The sequence below is a fragment of the Saimiri boliviensis genome, chromosome 1, assembly GCF_048565385.1.
Source record: "Saimiri boliviensis isolate mSaiBol1 chromosome 1, mSaiBol1.pri, whole genome shotgun sequence".
NCBI classification, from domain to species: domain Eukaryota; kingdom Metazoa; phylum Chordata; class Mammalia; order Primates; family Cebidae; genus Saimiri; species Saimiri boliviensis.
This window is the reverse complement of record NC_133449.1, coordinates 10811517-10832182: the sequence shown is the minus strand read 5'-3', so window position 1 is coordinate 10832182 and position 20666 is coordinate 10811517. Positions and strand designations below refer to the sequence as shown.

Sequence of the window (20666 nt, the reverse complement as noted above, 5' to 3'; positions counted from 1 at the left end):
ATGGCTGGCTCTGTGTTAATTACTCTTCATTGCAATTCCACTGTCTTGATAAATCAGCTCTGACTAGGCAGTAGGCAAGGTGAGCCCTTTAGGTGGTTACACCTTCACGTGGGGATGTGGAATTGAGCAGTAATTGATTCCATATCTTCCCCCCTCCCATCCCCCACTCTCTTCAACAGAGGAGATGTGAACTCAAGAGCCTTTGGTGGTGGCAGTAAACCCAAAATATCTGAAACAAGTCTCAACAAATTTAAAAGTTTATTTTGCCAAGGAGGTCCTGGCGACATGTGCCAAGGTGGTTGAGGTACAGCTTGGTTTTATAGATTTTAGGGAGACATGAGACATCGATTAATATATGTAAGATATACTTTGGTTCCATCCAGTAAGGCAGGACAACTCCAAGATAGGTAGATGAGAGGCAATCTACTGCATTACTTTTTTTTTTTTTTTTTTTGGAGATGGCATCTCTCTCTGTCGCCCAGACTGGCACGCAGTAGAGCCATCTTGGCTCGCTGCAACCTCCACCTCCCAGATTCAAGCGATTCTCCTGCCTCAGCCTCCTGAGTAGCTGGGATTACAGGCACATGCCACCATGCCTGGCTAATTTTTATATTTTTAGTAGATATGGGGTTTCATCATGTTGGTCAGGCTGGTCTCGAACACCTGACCTCGTGATCTGCCTGCCTTGGCCTCCCAAAGTGCTGGGATTACAGGCATGAGCCACTGTGCCCAGCCAGGTTGCAATCTTTTGAGTCCTTTATCAGCCTTTCAGCGAATACACAATCTAGTCTGGCTCAGTGAGTCTGCATTTTTACATAAACAGTAGGGCTGAGGAAGCAATTAGACAAGCATTTCAGGTGAGCAGAGGAATGACTTTCTGTGCTGCACCTATTAAAATCAGCTATCAGTTTACACTGCCAGGGTGAAAGTCAACAGAACTGTTTCAGAGTAAAGGTTTTTTTTTTGGCTGGGTGCAGTGGCTCACGCCTGTAATCTCAGGACTTTGGGAGGCCGGAGCGGGTAGATTACGAGGTCAAGAGATCGAAAACATCCTGGCCAACATGGTGAACCCCCCTGTCTACTAAAAAATACAAAAATTAGCTGGGCGTGGTGGCGCACGCCTGTAGTCCCAGCTACTCGGGAGGCTGAGGCATGAGAATTGCTTGAACCCAGGAGGTGGAGGTTGCAGTGAGCCGAGATTGTGCCACTGCACTCTAGCATGACACCTGGCAACAGAGCAAGACTGTCTCAAAAAAAAAAAAAAAAAAGGTATTTTTTTTTGTTGGTGTTGTTTTGTTTTGTTTTTTAATTCTTGGCATGATCCTGAATAGGGCAAAGATCTTGAGGCCCACAAGGAATTTCCTTCGGAAAATTGTGAGGGAGGCATGTAGCCCTTTTATCTTTACGGCCATCTTATTCAGGAATTAAAATGGGAGGCCGGATCCCCATTTGACTTTTCCGTTAAGTTAGTGATTTTGGAGTCTTGAGATTTATTTTTCTTTCACAGTGGCCATTCTCCCACCTTCATTTTTTAAAAAACTTCCTAAACCACCAGATATGGTGGCTCACACCTGTAATCCCGGCACTTTAAGAGGTTAAGGCTGGTGGATCATCTGAGGCCAAGAGTAGACCAGCCTGGCCAATTTCGTGACACCCTGTCTCTGCAAAAATACAAAAATTAGCTGGGTATGGTGGTGAGTGCCTGTAATCCCAGCTACTCTCGAGGCTGAGACAGAAGAATCACTTCAACCAGGGAGGCAAAGATTGCAGTGAGCTGAGATTGCACCATTGCATTCCAGCCTGGGCAACAGAGCAAGACTCCATCTCAAAACAAAAAATACCCTAAACTGATAGAAAAGTTTCAAAAACAGTACAGCGAACACCCATGTACTCTTCACCTACACAAATCAGTTGTTGACAGTTTTATCTGTCTTATTTTGTTGGTCTCTATTTACACCCCACACAAATTTTTAATTAAGCCACTTGCAAGTGTGTTATATACATCACAGCACTTTTCAGCAAACACCTCCTAAGAACAAGGGCTTTCTTCAGCAGAGCCTCAGTGGAATCACCACACTCTGCACTTCCTCGATGATACATTGAGTCTGCAAAGTGTCCTTTAGAGTTTTTTGTTTGTTTGTTTGTATGTTTTTTGAGACAGAGCCTCACTCTGTCGCCCAGGCTGGAGTGCAGTGGCACGATCTAGGCTCACCACAACCTTCGCCTCCCAGGCTCAAGCAATTCTTCTGCCTCAGCCTCCTGAGTGGCTGGGACTATACGTGCCAACCATCACGCCCAGCTAGTTTTTGTATTTTTAGTAAAGATGGGGTTTCACCATTTTGGCCAGGCTGGTCTTGAACTCCTGACCTTGTGATCTACCCATCTTGACCTCCCAAAGTGCTGGGGTTATAGGTGTGAGTCACCACACCTGACTTAGAGTTCTTTTGCTTTGACACAGGAGCCAGTCAAGGATCAGGGGCTGAATCACTTCCCCAGCCTTCCTTTGTCTTTTGACACTGACTTTTTTTTTTTTTTTTTTTTCTTCCGAAACAGGGTCTCATTCTGTCGTCCAGGCTGGAGGGCAGTGGCGAGATCACAGCTCACTGCAACCTTGACTTCCTGGGCTTGGGTGATTCTACCACACCAACCTCCCAAGCAGCTGGGACAACGGGCATGCATCACCACACCTGGCTAATTTTTTTGTATTTTTAGTAGAGACCGTGGTTTTAGCACATTGTATAGGCTGGTCTCGAACTCCTGAGTTCAAGCAATCCACGCACCTTAGCCTCTAAAAGTGCTGGCATTACAGGCGTGAGTCACCATGCCCAGCAGACATGGACGTTCTTGAAGAATCAAGGCCAACTCTTTGGTGGAATGCTTCTCAATTTGGGTTTGCCCAGAGCTTCTTCCTGATTATACTCTGGTTACTTTCTTTTTTTTTTTTGGCAGCAGTGCTTCCTAGGCGAGTGGTCCTCAGTGAACCACACCAGGGGGAGCCTGGAGTCAGCTGCTCTGTTATTGATGAGGTTTGGATCGATAGTTTGGTTAAGGCAGTATCTTCTAGATTTCAGCATTTACCATTCCTTAAGAATCTTTCACTCAATCATTTTAGTGTCTTTTATTGATTCTTGCCTAAATCAAGAATGAATTTTCTGTACTCTGCAATGACATATCATCTTGCCAAACCCCTCCTCACAACACTACCGTGATCGCTGTGGGTCATTCAATGGTGATTTTTCTGTTACCATTTATTCTGCACTCTTCAACAGAAAAGAGTTTTCACTAGTACTTAAAATTTCATAAAAATCTGTTGGTATGAACTAATGGATTCTTTGTTATTGTTATTATTATTATTGAGACTGAGTCTCACTCTATCGCCAGGCTGGAGTGCAGTGGCGTGATCCTGACTCACTGCAATTTCCGTTTTCCAGTGTCAAGCAATTCTCCTGCCTCAGCCTCCTGAGTAGCTGGGACTACAGGCACACACCACCATGTCTGGCTAATTTTTTGTATTTTTAGTAGAGACGGGGTTTCACCATGTTAGCCAGGATGGTCTCAATCTCTTAACCTTGTGATCCACCCGCCTCGGGCTCCCAAAGTGCTGGAATTACAGGCGTGAGCCACTGTGCCCGGCCTGTTATTATGATTAACGTTATTTGGTGGGGCTTGTGGGCACTGGCTGGGAGGATCATGGGCGCGGTTGGGGGGGCTATTATCGTTCTTCTTTTTTTTTTTTTTTTTTTTTTTTTTGAGATGGAGTTTCGCTCTTGTTACTCAGGCTGGAGTGCAGTGGCGCAATCTCGGCTCACCGCAACCTCCGCCTCCTGGGTTCAGGCAATTCTCCTGCCTCAGCCTCCTGAGTAGCTGGGATCACAGGCACGCACCACCATGCCCAGCTTGTTTTTTTGTATTTTTAGTAGAGACGGGGTTTCAGCATGTTGACCAGGATGGTCTCGATCTCTTGACCTCGTGATCCACCCACCTCGGCCTCCCAAAGTGCTGGGATTACAGGCTTGAGCCACCGCGCCCAGCCGTCGTTCTTCATTTTGACGCTCATGTTGTCCCAAATTTAGGTTGGTCCTTTATTCCTTTTCCATATCCTCATTTTTTGAATGTGCCTTAGTTTCTGGCACAGGAAGTTCCTCCAGGCGCACCTCGTACTTCTATCGACGGAGGTCATTTTTTGTCACCTGGAAGCAGAGACGCTGGTTCTGCTACAGACAGGAGAGAGAAGCAGAGGTGCTCAGAGGAGCAGCGATTAGAAGTGAAGCAAGTATCCCTCCAGGCTCACTGCGGCTCTCAGCTCCGGATTCCAGCCCTTTCACGAAGCCCTGCTGCCTCCTGGCCCTCGGTCTCCAAGTGCCCATCTCTTTATGGGTAATGCCCCCTTTTCCTTTTGCTAGTGCTGACCCTGCAGGCTTGGTGCCCTCTTCTTCACCACCTCCTGGCCCATCTACCCTCCTGTGTTCCGGCCCAAATGAGGTGAGAGGCTGGCATTGGGATTTCACTGCAAATGCCTCTCTGTCCTTGTTTCCTGGGCTCCCAGTGGGTGAGACAGGGAAGGTTAGAAGCTGACATCTTCTTGAAAGGAAGGCAGATGTGGCAAGGAGCAGAAGGTGGTTGGGGCTGGTTGTGAGGAGGGGTTTGGCATGAGACAGGTCATTGCAGAGTACAGAAAGCAGTTCTGCTTGCAGAAGCCTTCAGTGTGCTTGCATGGTTCGGTTGGGCCCTTGCGACCTAGTGATGTGCCATGAGAAAAACATGCCCCAGGAGGCTTTCCGTCCAAGAGAACAAGAGACATGCACAAAAGACTTCACTAGCCTGAAGTGTGGAGCCAAGTCTAGCCAATCTCAGACCTGCGAGCAAGGAAGGGAGTGTTTTGTTACACGGCATTGTCACAGCTGACTAATGCACTCTGCAAAAGAACCCAAGCCCCTTCGTTCTTCAGTACTCCCTGAATGCTCAAAGAAGATCCTGGAGCTGGAGATGCCCTTAAATCTGTCTCCTTCTCTCCTCCCCCTGTTTTGTAACTGTGGAGACTGAGGCCTGGAGCGGGGAAGGCAGCATGGAGATGGATCCTGGTCTTCACTAGTAACGTGACCCTGACCAGATTGCGTGAAGGCTTTGGCTTAGTTTCTAAACTTCTCAAATGGTGACAATTATAATATGTGCAAAAGATACTATGTGGGTAAAGTGCCAAGCACAGAGTCTGTTCCTATAGGCTGCACCGTCTGTAAGTGGCTGTGCTTCCAGGAGAGGCAGAACCCGCGCAGGCCCCTGGCTCTCCTCACTGCCCTCCAGGGCACTCAGTGATCCCCTTCTCTCTGCACAGGCCTGACCACCTGCAACCATCCTTAACCTTGACTTTTCTTGTACCTCTCTCTCCCACAGATGGAAATCTGTCTTTATTTTGTGTGTGAAAATAATATAAGGCAGGCTCATCGCAAAAACGCAGATTGGGTCTTTAAGGACCCTCCAGCATCTTTGTATCGGCCCAGCCCAAGGGCAAGCACTTGACCTTCAAGGGATGCTGCCAGGATGCAACCAGGACCCCTGGCTGTCCTGGCCACTGACCTTTGCCCAGATGATAATCTGAGTGGAAAGGAGCCCAGCTTCCATCTCAGACACTGAGAAAGAAGGCAGTGGCCTCCAGATCCAAATAGGAAGGGTGTGCCCTGTTGGCCTACCTGAGTCTCTTCCTGGCCGAGTCACATTGGGCCTGGTCGACTCCATCACACACTCTCACAGGGCCAGGGTGTGGCATGAAGCACAGGGGCTGCGTGTGGCATGGAAATAGCGTGTCCTGTGTAACTCCTGGTAACATCGATGACCTATTCTTGGTGGTAGGAGGGATCCCAGGGATTGGAAAAATTAATTTTCCCTTTCTTAAGGATCAAGACACTTTCTGAAGCAGAAAACTCCTATGATTTGCTAAATTTTGGGAAAACAATTTATTGAGGATTAAAGGGGACCCATATAGCATAGTGCTTAAGTATACAGCTTTCGGAGTCAGACTCAACTGCCGAGTCTGAACCTCAGCTTCACCACTTGCCAGCTGTGTGACCTGGTGCAAGTGATTTAACCTCTCTGTGTTTTAGTTGCCTTATCATAGGAGTAGCTATCTCAAAGGGCTGCTGAGAGGATTAAATGAGTTAATATATGCAAATAACTGACGTTTAGCTACTGCTGAATAAGACCCAAGCAAGCATCAAAGAGCAGTCATTTCAGCCCCTGCCCCATTTTCCTCTCATTTTAGGAGGCCACAGCTGGGGTCCCACAGAGGACACTGGGCTTCAAGCTTGAGGCCTGGGATTCATGTATGTTTGGGATTTTATTTCACCTCTCTGGATCTCAGGTTTTGCTTGTGTTAAATGAATATGAAATCCCTGCCTGTTTATTCCCTTGGGTTGTTGAGAAGATGCGTTTAAAATGCTTTACCCTAGAGATGTGGGCTATTGTTTTGGCTTTGGTCAGTTTTTGTTTATTTTGTATGTTTGTTTCCCCGAACACAAAAGGCATTTGTTTACTCCTCTCCCAGCCCAATGTGAGTGGAGGGAGGTTCTGCTCCACGAGCTCACTCAGGGCTCCAAGCTTGGGCCGGATGTACTCCTCCATCCTGTGCCCCTCCCTTCCCCACATCCTCCAAGTCCTCTCCCTTCCTCAGCTGATGGGGAAAGGAAAACAAGCCAATACCTGGAGTGTCTCATGGACCAGGCCTGGAAGGGAGACCTGAGGTTTTTGCTCCCCCTCCGCTGGCCATGGCTCTGTCACATGCTCCACCCAAACCCAGGGAAAACACAGCCTAGCAGAGTGCCCGGAAGAAGAGGAGAATGTGGATGTTTGAAAGAATGAATCCATTTGCATTTTAACCAACAAAGAGGAACTAAGCCTTTTCTGCGTTTTTCGCTTTAATATGAAGGTTGTGATGTAATCACGAGGTTCCTGAAAAGATGGAGGAGTGAAGCCAGATGCCTGTAATCCCAGTTTCTTTGGAAGGCCAAGGTGGGAGGATCATTTGAGCCCAAAAGTTCAAGACCAGCCAGGGCAACATAGCGAGACACCCATCTCTACATAAAATTTAAAAAATCAGCCAGGCATGGTGGCATATGCCTATATTCCTAGCTACTTGGGAAGCTGAGGTGGGAGGATTGTTTGAGCCTGGGAGTGTGAGGCTGCAGTGAGTTATAATCACACCACTGTCCTCCAGCCTGGCTGACAGAGGAAGACACTGTCTGAAAAAAAGAAAGAGAGAGAGGGAGAGACAGAGAGAGAGAAAGAAAGAGGGAAAAAGGGGCGGGGGAGGAAGGGAGGGAGAGAAAAGATGAAGGAGGGAGGCAGGAGAGAGAGAGAGAATGATAGAGACTGGATTTGAAGATGCTAGAATGCTGGCTTTGAAGACAGAGTAAGGAGCTGCTAAGGAATGCAGGCTGCCTTGAGAAACCGGAAAAAAAGTAGAAATAGATTCTTCCCCAGATCCTCCTAAAAGAGCACAGCTCTGCAACATGTCGACTTTGGCCCAGTGACACCATGTCGGAGTTATGATCTTCAGAGCTGTAAGATGATACATTTGTGTTGTTTTAAGCTACATAGTTTGCGGTCACTTGTCACAGCAGCTGCAAGGAGTGAACACACCGTATCACGGGAGAGGAGACGGAGGAACAGCAGCCGCTGCTGCAGTAGCCAGCTCCAGGTTCCGCAGCTCATCAGAGTCACGCGCTGGACTTGAACCGTGGCATTCAGTGCCCCCGACCGCAGTGCAGGGTCCCTTTCGTGGGGCACCCAGGGGTTCCCGAGCTGGAAGGGCTGGGGATTGTGTGGCCGTGGACGGGTTACTGAGTCCTCTGAATCTCACGTGTAAAAAGTGTAAGAATGACCCTGTGGAGCCTTCTGGAAGGGTGTCCTGCAGCTTAGAGACAGTGCAGCCCCAGCTGCCTTGTGTGGGGAGCTGACTGGTGCTGTCGTGGGCCGGATCTCTGGTTCCCACCCACGCCGACCTGAGGAAGGCCAGCCAGCCCTCCTTGCTCCTAGATGGGCTGCATCTCCTCCTCCAGCTTCTTCTTCCGGACCCCTTCTGTGAAGAAGAAGTCCATGTGGATGAGGGTCTGTCCCAGGGGCGTGTCCAGCCTGCTGCCCACAACCCGGTTCGTGGAACTGGGGACTGTATCCGAAAAGAGAGGAACATGGTCTGGCAGCTTCTCAGGCTCCTTCTTATTGCCCTGAGAAGAGGGGACAGCTCCTGTCACACAGAGCTTGAAAAAAGGTGGACCGTAGGGTGGGAGAGGACCGCACAGAGAGCAGGTGCCGCTCTGTGTGAAGCGTTTCCAGGTGATTCAATCCTCTTTTGGACTTGGGACCCTTCAAGAGTGACCCGCCATGGCCTCTGCCAAGCTTGCCCTCCCCTTCCTCCCCATCCCGCTCCCTGGGTGCCTCCCAGATCCCTTAGCTTTTATGCTGCAACCTGCAGAGATCAAGAGAAGCACCAGATCTTATTCCCTTTCCTATCCTCATGACTAAGACAGTGCTTTACATCTGGTGGGAGGTTTTGATTCGTTGTTTTTTTTTTTTTTTTTTTTTTTTTTTGTAGATTTGTACTTAGAGTATAGCATTCACATGGAAAAGTACACAGGTCACCACTGTCCAGTTTGACAAATGTTCACAAAGATGCCCATGTGCCCAACAAGATCAAGGGATATGATCACCTCCCCCCACCTCCTTTCAGCCCCTCAGCCACTGTCTCGGCTTCCAAGGCAACCTGATCCTGACCTGTAATGCCACACATTAGTTTTGCTTGGCTTTGAACTCAACATTAGGGGAATCATGGCTCTTCTGTCTGGCTTCTTTCTCTCAACATTGTGTTTGTGAGATTCATTCACATTTTGTGTGTGATTGCTGTCCATTTATTCCCAGTGCTGTATGTTACTCCATGGTGGGAACTGTGTGACTATCCCACAAGTTATTCACCTGTATCACCACTGATCACTCTTGGGTTGACTCTAGTTTGGGGCTCTTATGGGTAGTGCTGTTCTGGGCATATGGGAACATGCCTTTGGGTGAACTCTGTAATGGATGCATGCATGAATTAATGAGTAAATGTAATTTGATGGCCAGGCACCATGGCTCATGCCTTTAATCTCAGCACTTTGAGAAACCTAGGTGGAAAGATTCAGACCAGTCTGGGCAACATGGTGAGATACCGTCTCTACAAAAAATACAAAATTAGTTGGGTGTGGTGGCGCATGCATGTAGTCCCAGCTACTCAGGAGGCTGAGGTGGGAGGATCACTTGAGCCCAGGAGGCTGAGGCTGCAGTGAGCTGTGATCATGCTACTGCACTCCAGCCTGGGCAACAGAGTGAGACCATGTCTCATCAATCAATCAATCAATCAATCAATCTATCTATCTATCTATCTATCTATCTATCTAAGTGAGAAAACATCCTCAGCTCTTCCTGCTCCTGCTTAGGGATACGTTTCTGCTACCCTGTGTCTGATAGAAGTGACATGACCTGTCAGGTAAGGAGATCCTGGCTGTTACCTGGCAAAGTGCATGCCGAGGTGGCTCCACCCTTTGGCCATGATGCAGTTTTCAGTAGTCAGGTTGCTATCACATAGCCCTTAGCAGGGAGAGACTCTTACAGGCTGGAAGCCCAGACAAGACGCACAGGGCAGGCTATCAGGTCCCATGAGCTGAATTTTCCCTCCAGAATAGACAGCAACAAGCCCAGCAGGGCCACGGTGCGAGCATTAAACCTTCCCTCAACCTGGCAAGGTCCATGTCAGCATGGCCAACCCAGCAAGTGACTTTCCACATTGCTCTTCTTCCAGGTTGGTTCTTTGGCCATGCAATGGTGGGATCTCGGTTCACTGAATCTCTGCCTCCCGGGTTCAAGTGATTTTCCTGCCTCAGCCTCCTGAATAGCTGGGATTACAGGCATGCACCACCATGCCTGGCTAATTTTTGTATTTTTAGTAGAGACATGGTTTCTTCATGTTGGTCAGGTCGGTCGCTAACTCCAGACCTCAGGTGTTCTGCTTGCCTCGGCTGCCCAAAGTGCTGGGATTATAGGCACAAGCCACCACGACCATCTTTTTTACAGTGAGATCTATCTTTCCATTCACTCATTCATCCAGCATGAACTGAATATTCACTCTGTTATGGTCTCTGGGGGATGGGGCAGCTAGGGTTGTGGTAGGGTGCAGTGATGAATTCATATTCATCTTTTCTCTTTTTAAAAAAAATTTGTCATTTTTGTAGAGATGAGGTCTCCCTGTGTTGCCCAGGCTGGTTTTGAACTCATGCGCCCAAGTGATCCTCCCACCTCTGCCTCCCCAAGTGCTAGGATTACATGCATGGGCCACAACTCCCGGCTTCATCCTTTCTTTTAAGGAGTTCACAGCTGGTGAAATTGGGCATTGCAGTATTACATTACATGCAGTACTGAAATAACAGGTGAGATATACTGGTGAATCAAAGGAAGGAGTGATCTGGTCAAGCCTGCCCAGGAAGGGGAGATTACCCAGAAGAGGGGGCACTAGAGCTGGGTCTTGAAGAGTGAATAGGAGCCCATCAGACTGACCAGGTGGGAATGACATTTCAGCAGGGAAGGCGCATGCCCAAAGGCATGGATAAAAGAGTGTGTTGTGGGGCCTGGGTGCAGTGGCTCATGCCTATAATCCCAGCACTTTGGGAGGCCAAGGCAGTTGGATCATTTGAGGTCAGAAGTTCGAGACCAGCCTGGATAACATGGTGAAACCCCGTCTCTACTAAAAACACAAAAATTAGCCAGGCATGGTGGAGTGCACCTATAATCTCAGCTGCTTGGGAGGCTGAGGCAGGAGAATCTCTAGAATCCAGGAGGTGGAGGTTGCAGCGAGCTGAAATTGTACCACTGAACTTCAGCCTGGATGACAGAGCAAGACTCCATCTCAAAAAAAAAAAAAAAAAAGGCCAGGCATGGTGGCTCATGTCTATAATCCCAGCACTCTGGGAGGCCGAGGCAGGTAGATCACAAGGTCAGGAGATCGAGACCATCCTGGCTAACACAGCGAAAACTCATCTCTACTAAAACTATAAAAAAAATAGCTGGATGTGGCAGTGTGCACCTTTAGTCCCAGCCAATCGGGAGGCTGAGGCAGGAGAATCACTGGAACCTGGGAGGCAGAGGTTGCAGTGAGCCGAGATCATGACACTGCACTCCAGCCTGAGTGACAGAGGGAGGCTTCATCTAAAAACAACAGCAACAACAACAACAACTGTGTTGTGGGGTCAGTGTGGTGTGGGTAATGAGGGGAGATAGATGGTGTTAGATCACAGGAGGCTTTGTAAGCTACCCTGAAAATTTCAGACTTACTGAAGCATGTTAATCAGGGGAGCTACATGGCCAGTTCTGCAGTTCAGGGAAATTACTCTGGTGGCACAGTGGACGGTGGATTGGAGGTGGTGATACTAGAGTCAGGGAATTAATTTATACAGTATTTTTATCCAATTTCATTGTCCTCTTTGGGCACACCACAGAATTATGACTACACATTGCTGCCATCCTCAGTCAGGGGAGATATTTCAGATGCCTGTCACTTCCAATTGGTTCATCTTAATAAAATTAAGAAACACTGAAAGAAACAAATTTCTAAATGCTTCATATCTTCATATACATGTTTTCTTTCCCACTGACCCTGCATTCCTTGAAACGAGAGTGTATTTTACTCATCTCTGTACATCCAACATCTAGTGCAGAGTAGATCTTCAGTAAATGTTAGTTGAATGATGGCAAGAATGAATAAATATTCAATTGGAAGTATGTTTGGCAGAAACATATTTTACCTTACCATTGGGTCATAGTCTTTCAGGAAACTCCAGTTCTGAACCCTGGAAAGGAAAAACATGTTGGCTGTGTGAGTGCCTTCTGGGGCATTTTTACAAATGACTTTCACTGGGTCAAGTCAATGCAGCAATGTAGCACATGGTGAACTAAAGAATTTTTTTTTTTTTCTTGAGAGGGAGTCTTGCTCTGTTGTCCAGGCTGGAGTGCAGTGACACAATCTCGGCTCACTGCAACCTTTACCTCCCCAGTTCTCGTGTCTCGGCCTCCCGAGTAGCTGGGACTACATGTACAAGCCACCACGCCCAGCTAACTTTTGTACTTTTAGTAGAGATGGGGTTTCACCATATTGGTCATGCTGGTCTCGAACTCCTGACCTCAGGTGATCCACCCACCTTGGCCTCCGAATGTGCTGGGATTACAGGCATGAGCCACTGTGCCTACCCAGAACTAAATAATTTTTAAGTGAAACAAATGCCAAGTGTCAAGCAGATATTTATGGTGTATCCTATGAAAGGAACAAACATTTCAATTTCCAATGACTTTTCCTACAATGACAGTTATGGTGTTGCTATGGTGGGCTGCCAAAGGAGAGCAAAGGCTACAACCTCTCCCTGCGTCTGTGCATTTTCAGAAGGCTTCAGTAAGCAAGGATTCTCTGAAGGAAAAACAGTTTTCATGCTGCCAAACCTTTGTAACCTTCCAACGTGAGTGACAGAGGAAGGTTAGGGAGGGGTGGGAAAAGGGACGGAGGATGACTGTAAGAATGATATGACCTTGCACTGGCCATTTAATTTTATTTGAATCTATCTTTAAAAAGTCAAACACTTCTACACAAAATAATAAAAACAGCCTTCTCTGCCCCCATCCTCACAGTCCCTGAGCCCCACATCCTAGAGTCAAACCATTTCCAGTCTTTCAGCTATTTCATCAGGCATTTTGCTTCTATCTTTTGAAATAATATGATTCTGCTGCAGTATTACCCCATTCTTGCTTTGCTATAAAGAATACCTGAGACTGGGTAATTTATAAAGGAGGTTTAATTGGCTCACGGTTCCACAGGCTGTACAGGAAGCATGATGCTGGCATCTGCTTAGCTTCTGGGGAGGTCTCAGAAAGCTTACAATCATAGCCGAAAGCAAAGTGGCAGCAGGCAGGTCACATGGCCAGAGCAGGAGCAAGAGAGAGAGAAGGGAGGTGCCACACACTTTAAAAGAACAGCATCTGCTGAGAACTCGCTACTGTGAGGATGTACCATGGGGATGGTGTAAACCATTAAAGAGAAACTGGCCCCAGGATCCAATCCCCTTACATCAGGCCCCACCTCCAACACTGGGGATTACAATTCAACTTGAGATTTGGGTGGAGACACAGATCCAAACTATATCAGCTGCTGTTTCTTAATATTAAAAAAATTTTTTTGAGACCAAGTCTCACTCTGTTGCCCAGGATGAAGTGAAATGGCACAATCTTAGCTCACTGCAACCTCTGCCTCCTGAGTAGCTGGGACTACAGGCATGCACCACCACACCTAGCTAATTTTTGTATTTTTAGTAGAGACAGGGTTTCACCGTCTTGGCCAGGGTGGTCTCAATCTCTTGACCTCATCATCCACCCACTTTGCTTCCCAAGGTGCTGGGATTACAGGCGTGAGCTACCATGCCTGGCCATATTTTTAAAAATTTAAACTTATCTATCAACTTTCTATTATGAGAGATGAAGCGTTAGCATTCTTCTCCTGGCCTTCCCCTAATTCTTTCAATATAATTATAGCTCTTGGTTAAATTGATAAATATTATAACATTGTTTAGATTTTTATGATTATGTAAATGTTATTCCCTGATGAGCTAAGGAGTGCAATACATCCGAATTCTTTTCTTGTATAACCTTGTATTCTTTCTAGAGCTAAGAATTACATTTCCTCCTAATTTTTTTAGGCTTTTTTACTTTTTTAAGTTTTTTTTTTTTTTATTTTTGAGATGGAGTCTCACTCTGTCGCCCAGGCTGGAGTGCAATGGTGTAATCTCAGCCCAGTGTAATCTCCACCCCCCCTGGATCCCAGTTCAAGAGATTCTCCTGCCTCAGCCTCCCGAGTAGCTGGAATTACAGGCATGCACCACCATGCCCAGCTAATATTTGTATTTTTAGTAGAGACAGGGTTACACCATGTTGGCCAGGCTGGTCTTGAACTCCTGACCTTGTGATCTGCCCACCTTGGCGTACCAAAGTGCTGGGATTACAGGTGTGAGCCACCATACCTAGCCTTTTTTTAGGCTTCTATGTACTGACCATTGATTCCAGATGCTCCAACAAAACTGAAAAGTCTCTCTCAATATTATTTACTACACAGTGATGTGCATCAGATAATAAACATTCCTTTAAAACCTTTTTTAGACACCTTCTTGGTAGCTCTGTGTCCTCTTGCTGCCACTGGCTTGGCCATGTCACAAGATCACAGGCTGGTCCCTTCACCAACATGCTGGCACTCTGCTCTTTCAGAATTCCACGTCTCCCTTTCTTGTTAATACACCTGTTTTGGGGGAGCACAGAATCCAGCATCTGTGGACTCATGCATTTATTTGGTTTTGGAAAATTCTCACTCACCTTCTCTTTAGACATTTTCTGTCTCCCATTCTCTCCTTTGGGAATTTTGTTTAAAGACAGATTGGATGAGCCAGGAGCAGTGACTCACGCCTGTAATCCCAGCACTTTGGGAGGCCAAGGCAGGCAGATCACAAGGTCAAGAGATCAAGACCATCCTAGCCAGCATGGTGAGACCTCGTCTCTACTAAAAATACAAAAATTAGCTGGGCATGGTGGCATGCACCTGTAGTCCTAGCTACTCGGGAGGCTGAGGCAGGAGAATTGCTTAAACCCAGGAGGCAAAGGTTGCAGTGAGCCAAGATCATGCCACTGCACTCCTGCCTGGCAACAGAGTAAGACTCTGTCTTAAAAAACAAAACAAAACAAAACAAAACAAAACAAAACAAAAGGTTGGACCTTCTTGTTCAGTTTCTTTAGGTTTTTAATTCTTCTTTTGTGTTTTCTGTCTTGATTTTCTGAATAATTTTTCCTGTCTTGAGTTTATGAAATCTCACTTCAGTTGTGTCTTATATTTCAACTTTATATATTTTTATTCCTATAAGGTTTTTTTGCTTTTTGTTTTGAGATGGAGTCTTGCTCTGTTGCCCAGGCTGGAGTGCAGTGGCACAATCTAGCTGATTACAACCCTGCCTCCTGGTTTCAAGCAATTATCCCTGCCCCAGCCTCCGGAGTAGCTGGGATTACAGGTGTCTGCCACCACGCTTGGCTAATTTTGGTATTTTTAGTAGAGACAGGGTTTCACCATGTTGGCCAGGCTGGTCTCGAACTCCTGATCTCAGGTGATCTGCCTACCTCTGCCTCCCAAAGTGCTGGGATTATAGGTGTGAGTCATTGTGCCCAGCCTCTTGTTTCATTTTTTTAAGGAGGTTACTAGAAAATTTAAGCTATGTGTGTGGCTCACATGGTATTTCTGTGGGGTAGCACTGCCTAACACATCCCTCTTAGGGCATTCCAGACCTTGCAAAACTCTTTCCTCTTGGTCTTTATGCCTCCCTGTGCCCCTGGCTTTCTCCTCTGGTGTTTCCTGGCAGCTTCTCTGCCCTTCTAGTAAATGTTGCAAGTTCTGTTCTGTGTCCTTGCCTCTTCTGATCCATCGCGCTCTAGGGAAAGCTTATTCACATTGCTGGGGCCAGTGCCCACCTGTTTCCTTCTAAAATTGAGATATAATTTACATTCCATAGATTCACCTTTTAAAGCACACAACTCAATGACTTTTAGTATATTCATGGAGCTGCATGGTCGTTACCACTTTCTGATCGCAGGACATTTCATCACCCCAAAACACGTGTGTCCATTCACAGTCAGTCCGCATTCTCCCCTTCTGTATGGGTTTTTAATGCGCAACTCGTGACTCACACTCAGCTACCTCCTGGGAAGCTCCATCTAGACATGGTTCAGGCATTTAAAACTCACCAGAGCTCAGCATCTTCATCATTTTTCTCCTCTCTATTAATTATTCAAGCTGAGGTCTGTCATCCTTTACTCCTTCCTCACCTTTCCTCCCACACCTGCTCAGTTTGTAAATATTTTCTGCCATTCTGGAGGTCGCCTTTTCACTCTGTTAATTGTTGGCTTTGCTGTGAAGAAGCTTTTCACATGCAAAAGAATGAAACTGTATCCTCTCTTACATGATACATACCAATACACTCAAAAACACAGGAGGAAGCGTCATGCCATTGATCTTGGCAGTTATTCCATGGAAATGCCACACGAAGCACAGGCAACAAAAGCACAGATGGACAGATGGAGTTACATCAAACGAAACAGCTTCCGAAGAGCAAGGGAACAAGCAACACACAGAATGGGAGACGATATTTACAGACCGTGTTTCTGATAAGGGGTTAATTTCCAACATATATAAGGAACTTCTACAACTTGGTGGCACAAAACCGAATAACCCAATTGAAAAAAATGGGTTAAGGACTCGAATAGACACTTCTCCAACGAAGATAAATAAGTGGCCGATAAATATATGAAAAGATGATCAACATCACTCATCATCAGTGAAATGTAAATCAGAACCACAATGACATCGAACACAGTGGCTCACACCTGTAGTCCCAGCATTTTGGGAGGCTGAGGCACGTGGATCACCTGAGGTTACGAGTTCAAGACCAGCCTGGCCAATATGGTGAAACCCTCTCTCTTAGAAATACAAAAATTAGCCAGGCATGGTGGAGGGCACCTGTAATCCCAGCTATTCAGGAGGCTGAAGCAGGAGAATCACTGGAACCCGGGAGGCAGAGGTTGCGGTGAGCCAAGATTATGCCACTGCACTCCTTCCTGGGTGACAGAGTGAGGTTTCGTCTGAAAACAAAACAAAAAAAACCACACTAAGAGACCACCTCACTCCTATTAGGATGTCTGTTATCAAAAAATGAAAGACAATCAATGAGCGTGGGCCAGTGTGTGGAGAAACCGGACCGCTGGGATGCTGCTGATGGGAATGCAGAGTGGTGCCGCTGCTGTGAACAGACAACAGAGGTTCCTCAACAAATGAAAAGTAGAGGCACCGTGTAATCCTGAAGTCCACTGGCATGGTTTGAATGTTCGTTCTCCCCAAATGTCATATTGAAATGTGATCCCTAGTGTTGGAGGTAGGACCTAGTGGGAGGTATCTGGGTCACGGAACAGATCCATCATGAATGGGTTGGTGCCCTCCTTTCGGAGATGAACGAGCTCTGTTCTATTAGTTCACGGGAGAGAACTGCTTGTTAAAAAGAGCCCGACCCCTCCCCTCTCTCTTGGTCCCCTTCTCACCATGAGACATGCCCGCTCCTCCTTCACCTTCTGTCGTTAAGCTTCACCTTCTGTCTTAAGCTTCCTGAGGCCCTCACCAGAGGCCAAGCGTATTCCAGCACGATGCTTGTACAGCCTGCAGAACTGTGAGCCAAATAAGCCTCTTCATAAATTACCCAGCCTCAGGGGGTCCTTGACAGCAACGCAGAATGAACTAAGACATCCACTTTGGAAAATTTACCCAAAGGAAGTGAAATCACTCCCATGTCCACTACAGCACTATTTATAATAGTCAAATGTGGAAACAAACTAGAAGTCCATTGACAAATGAATAAGGAAACTGCGTATATTAAAAAGGGAGGAAAGTCTGTAACATGCTGCAACATGGACCAACCTGGAGGACAGGCTGCTAAGCAACGAGACAGACATGGAAAGACAATACTGCACAATTCCATTTATATGAGGAAAACAGACTCCTGGAAGCAGAGAATAGAAGGTGCCAGAGGGTTGGGGGAGGGAGAACAGGGAGTTGCTAACCAGCGGGTATGAAGTTTCAGTTGTGCAAGATGAATGCACTCTAGAATCTAGCAGGCTGGTCATTAAAAAATGTAAATGATCATGCCATGCTCCTGCTTAAAATCCTGAATGGTATCTTCTTTGGAAAAAACACATCCAGACTTGTATAAGGGCTGGCGTGGCTCCCCCCCAGGCTCCCCCTCATCCTGTCGCCTCCCTCCCTCCCTGTGCCTCAGCTACACTAATTCTGTTTTGTTTTTGTTAGATACATCAAACTCTTGGCTACTTCTCCTATTTTAGGTCTCAGCTTAAACGTCTCCTTCTCAGAGAAGCTTCAGCAGGCTCCCTCCTCTTACCCTGAACTGTTTCCTTCTTCTTCTTTTTGTTTTTTAGAGACAGCCTCGCTCTGTCACCCAGGCTGGAGTGCAATGGCGCGATCTTGGCTCACTGCAACCTCTGCCGGGTTCAAGCGATTCTCCTGCCTCAGCCTCCCGGGTAGCTGGGACTACAGGCCCGCCCCACGAGGCCGGGCTAATTTTTGTATTTTGAGTAGAGATGGGGTTTCACCATGTAGGCAAGGATGGTATCAATCTCTTTACCTCGTGACCCGCCCTCCTCGACCTCCCAAAGTGCTGGGATTACAGGCGTGAGCCACCTCGCCCGGCCAACTGTTTCCTTCTTACCGCTGCCCACCCTAAATACACATCCTTCCTTGTTTCTTTCTCTGCTTGCTTTTGGCTGCCCTGTCCTGAGAATGAAGGCTCCATGGAGCCACAGCCAGGTCTGTCTCGTCCCCTGTTGCAGTCTGGTCTCGTTTCAGAGCAGCGCGTGGGCATTTTTCGTTGAATGAATGCATGAAGGAGCATCCTTCCCTGGAGTCAGGTCAGACGGCCAGCGCCTCTCACCCAGGCTAGACCAGCAGGCTCCAGCTCCAGGGATTCCGGGCCTCCCCGCAGTCGGAATGAACCAGGTGAGGCTGCCCTGACCCAGCGGCACCCGGCCCTGGCCTCCATCTTTCCCGCTTCCCAGGCTCAGGCTCGGGTCTGGCCGGGGGCTGGGCTGGTGCCCCACCTCCCCTCCAGACATGCCACGCTCTCTGTCCCTTAGCCCGGATCATTTCCCCACCCACCCCGCCTTCTCCAAAAGCTTCCCCAACTTGCCGTCAGGCTGCGGGGTCAGGGTGGAGAAGGGAGGGCAGGGACTCACCAGCGCTGCTGGCCCCTCCGCTCGGCTTCCAGGAGCTCCCGCCACAGCTGGTCCTGCTGCACTTCACTGCAGGCAGCTCCCTGGGCCACCCGCTGCACCTTCGGAGCCTGGGGGGCCTGGCAGCCACCAGCAAGACCTCTGCCGGCTATAGGGCTACCCTGTGCAGCTGGGGAGACTGAGGCTGGCGGCCTGGTGGGGGGCAATCGGTACCCAGCTGATGTGGTTCTCTGGAGCCCAGGGGTGGGGTGGCTTCCCATGGGTGCAAGTGTGTGTCTCTGTGTGTGTGTGTGAGAGAGAAAGGGGGGCAGAGAGAGAGGGAGAGAGAGAGAGACAGAGAGAGACAGAGAGAGAGACAGAGAGAGACAGAGAGAGAGACAGAGAGAGACAGAGAAAGGTGTGTGCTTATGCCTGAGCTCAGCCAAACCTCCTTCTGGAACACCCCCCTCCCTTCTAACCCCGGGACAGCCTGGGCCGGGTCCTCCTCACTGTCCCTTTAGGCCCCGAGCTCAGAGTGGCTGACGGGGACAGGCTGGGGAGAGCATTTGAGCTCAGCTGCATTTTGAACGCCAGCCTGTGTTGACTGTTGACTGTCGTCCTGGGAACCGTCAGCTCCCAGGAAGGGGCGGGCCGTGTGTGTGTGTGTGTGTGTGTGTGTGTGTGTGTATGTGTGTGTGTGTGTGTGATCTGAGCCCTGGGGCTGGGGCGCAGAGCGTTCCTGAGTAGGTGCCACGCCCAGTTCAGCAGCCGGAGTCCTCCGCACAGGGCAGGGGATGGGGAAGAAGTAAAGCCGGGGCTCCTGGGGACCACCCTCCCTCATTACTGCACGTGGCCTCCGCAGCCGCTCAGGCCGTGGGGCGATGACAGGCCTGGGCTGCCCCCTCGTGGAAGCTGCGAGGCTCGCACGAGACGGTGGCGCTGAGGGCGCAGTGGAAACCGTGGCTCAGGCATCGGTGTGAAGTTCCCTGCTTGTTCGGGAGCGATGGCGAAGGTCAGGAGCTTCTGTCCTGCGAGGGAAAACGGTGCAATGCACTAGGAACATCTCCTCTGTCTGTAAAGCCGGAGCGTTAACACAGCGCTCGGCTTTATCTGGCTGCGACCTCCCGGCCAGGCCTTTCCAACCCCATTCTACAGACAAGGAAACTGAGGCCCTCCCTGGCAAGATTAAGTGACCGTCTGCGGTCACACAGTCACCGCCTGAAGGGAATAGTGAGAACCTGAGGACGGCGGTTCGCGGCCTGAGCCCTCTGCCCGGCTTCTGCTCTCACTGGGTGCAGCCAGCCTCTCTCCTTGGCAGCCTCTCCGGGTCCGGCTCAGCTGAGCTCCAGGGGCGCCCGCGGCTCTCAACACTTCTGCCTCCTGCCCGCGCTGCTTCCGTTCATGCTGTTCCCGGTAGGTGCTGGCAGATTCACAGTTCCTTCCAGGCAGCTTCTCTGTGGGTCCATTCAGCTGGCGCGCTGCCTCCTGTGTGTGTATGGGAAGAGCTAAGCGCAGGGAAAGCCCCGCTGAACAGAGGTCTGAGCAGATGCCCTGGGGCCACGCAGCAGGGCAGCCCTGAACGCCGAGCCCGCACTGTGTGTGGCCGGTCCTGTGCGCCCTGCTGGATTCTGCTTCTATGAGGGTGGCAGCAGACTTCACAGATGAAAGGACTTGCCAGTGGGGTGACAGCAAAAGCTTGGATGTGTTAAAACGCACGCTCTGAATGAAGAGACCCCCCCCCCCCACCTCCCCAACAGGCTTTGTGTGAGCAGCTTGGCTGTTTATTCACCCGGGTGCTGGTAGGCTGA

General features: G+C 48.7%; 1 protein-coding gene across 2 annotated transcripts; it reads right to left on the bottom strand.

Moving 5' to 3' along the window:
* Nucleotides 1-241: 241 nt before the first annotated feature.
* CIMIP5 (ciliary microtubule inner protein 5) lies at nt 242-19448 on the bottom strand. 2 transcript variants are annotated; one of them, XR_012516404.1, is made up of 4 exons: nt 18883-18967; nt 17182-17304; nt 11825-11864; nt 8202-8216 (listed from the first exon to the last, which is right to left on the bottom strand). XR_012516404.1 is itself a non-coding variant. In XM_003927211.4 (3 exons), exons 1-3 carry the CDS (start codon nt 19137-19139, stop codon nt 8025-8027), a joined length of 489 nt encoding a protein of 162 aa, XP_003927260.1. In that variant the 5' UTR covers nt 19140-19448; the 3' UTR covers nt 242-8024. The 2 variants fall into 2 exon arrangements, 1 of the variants encoding a protein (XP_003927260.1); XM_003927211.4 differs by lacking the exon at nt 17182-17304 and having other exon boundaries at nt 242-8216; nt 18883-19448.
* Nucleotides 19449-20666: the final 1218 nt, after the last annotated feature.

Bases quoted from the DNA above. Each gene is read 5' to 3' on its own strand.
- CIMIP5 (XM_003927211.4), bottom strand. From the start codon at position 19,139: ATGGGAAGCCACCCCACCCCTGGGCTCCAGAGAACCACATCAGCTGGG. The intron at 11,865-18,882 runs GTGAGTCCCTGC...TTTCCTTTCCAG, and splicing joins CGGAGGGGCCAGCAGCGCTG to GGTTCAGAACTGGAGTTTCC. The intron at 8,217-11,824 runs GTAAGGTAAAAT...CCCTCTTCTCAG, and splicing joins TGAAAGACTATGACCCAATG to GGCAATAAGAAGGAGCCTGA.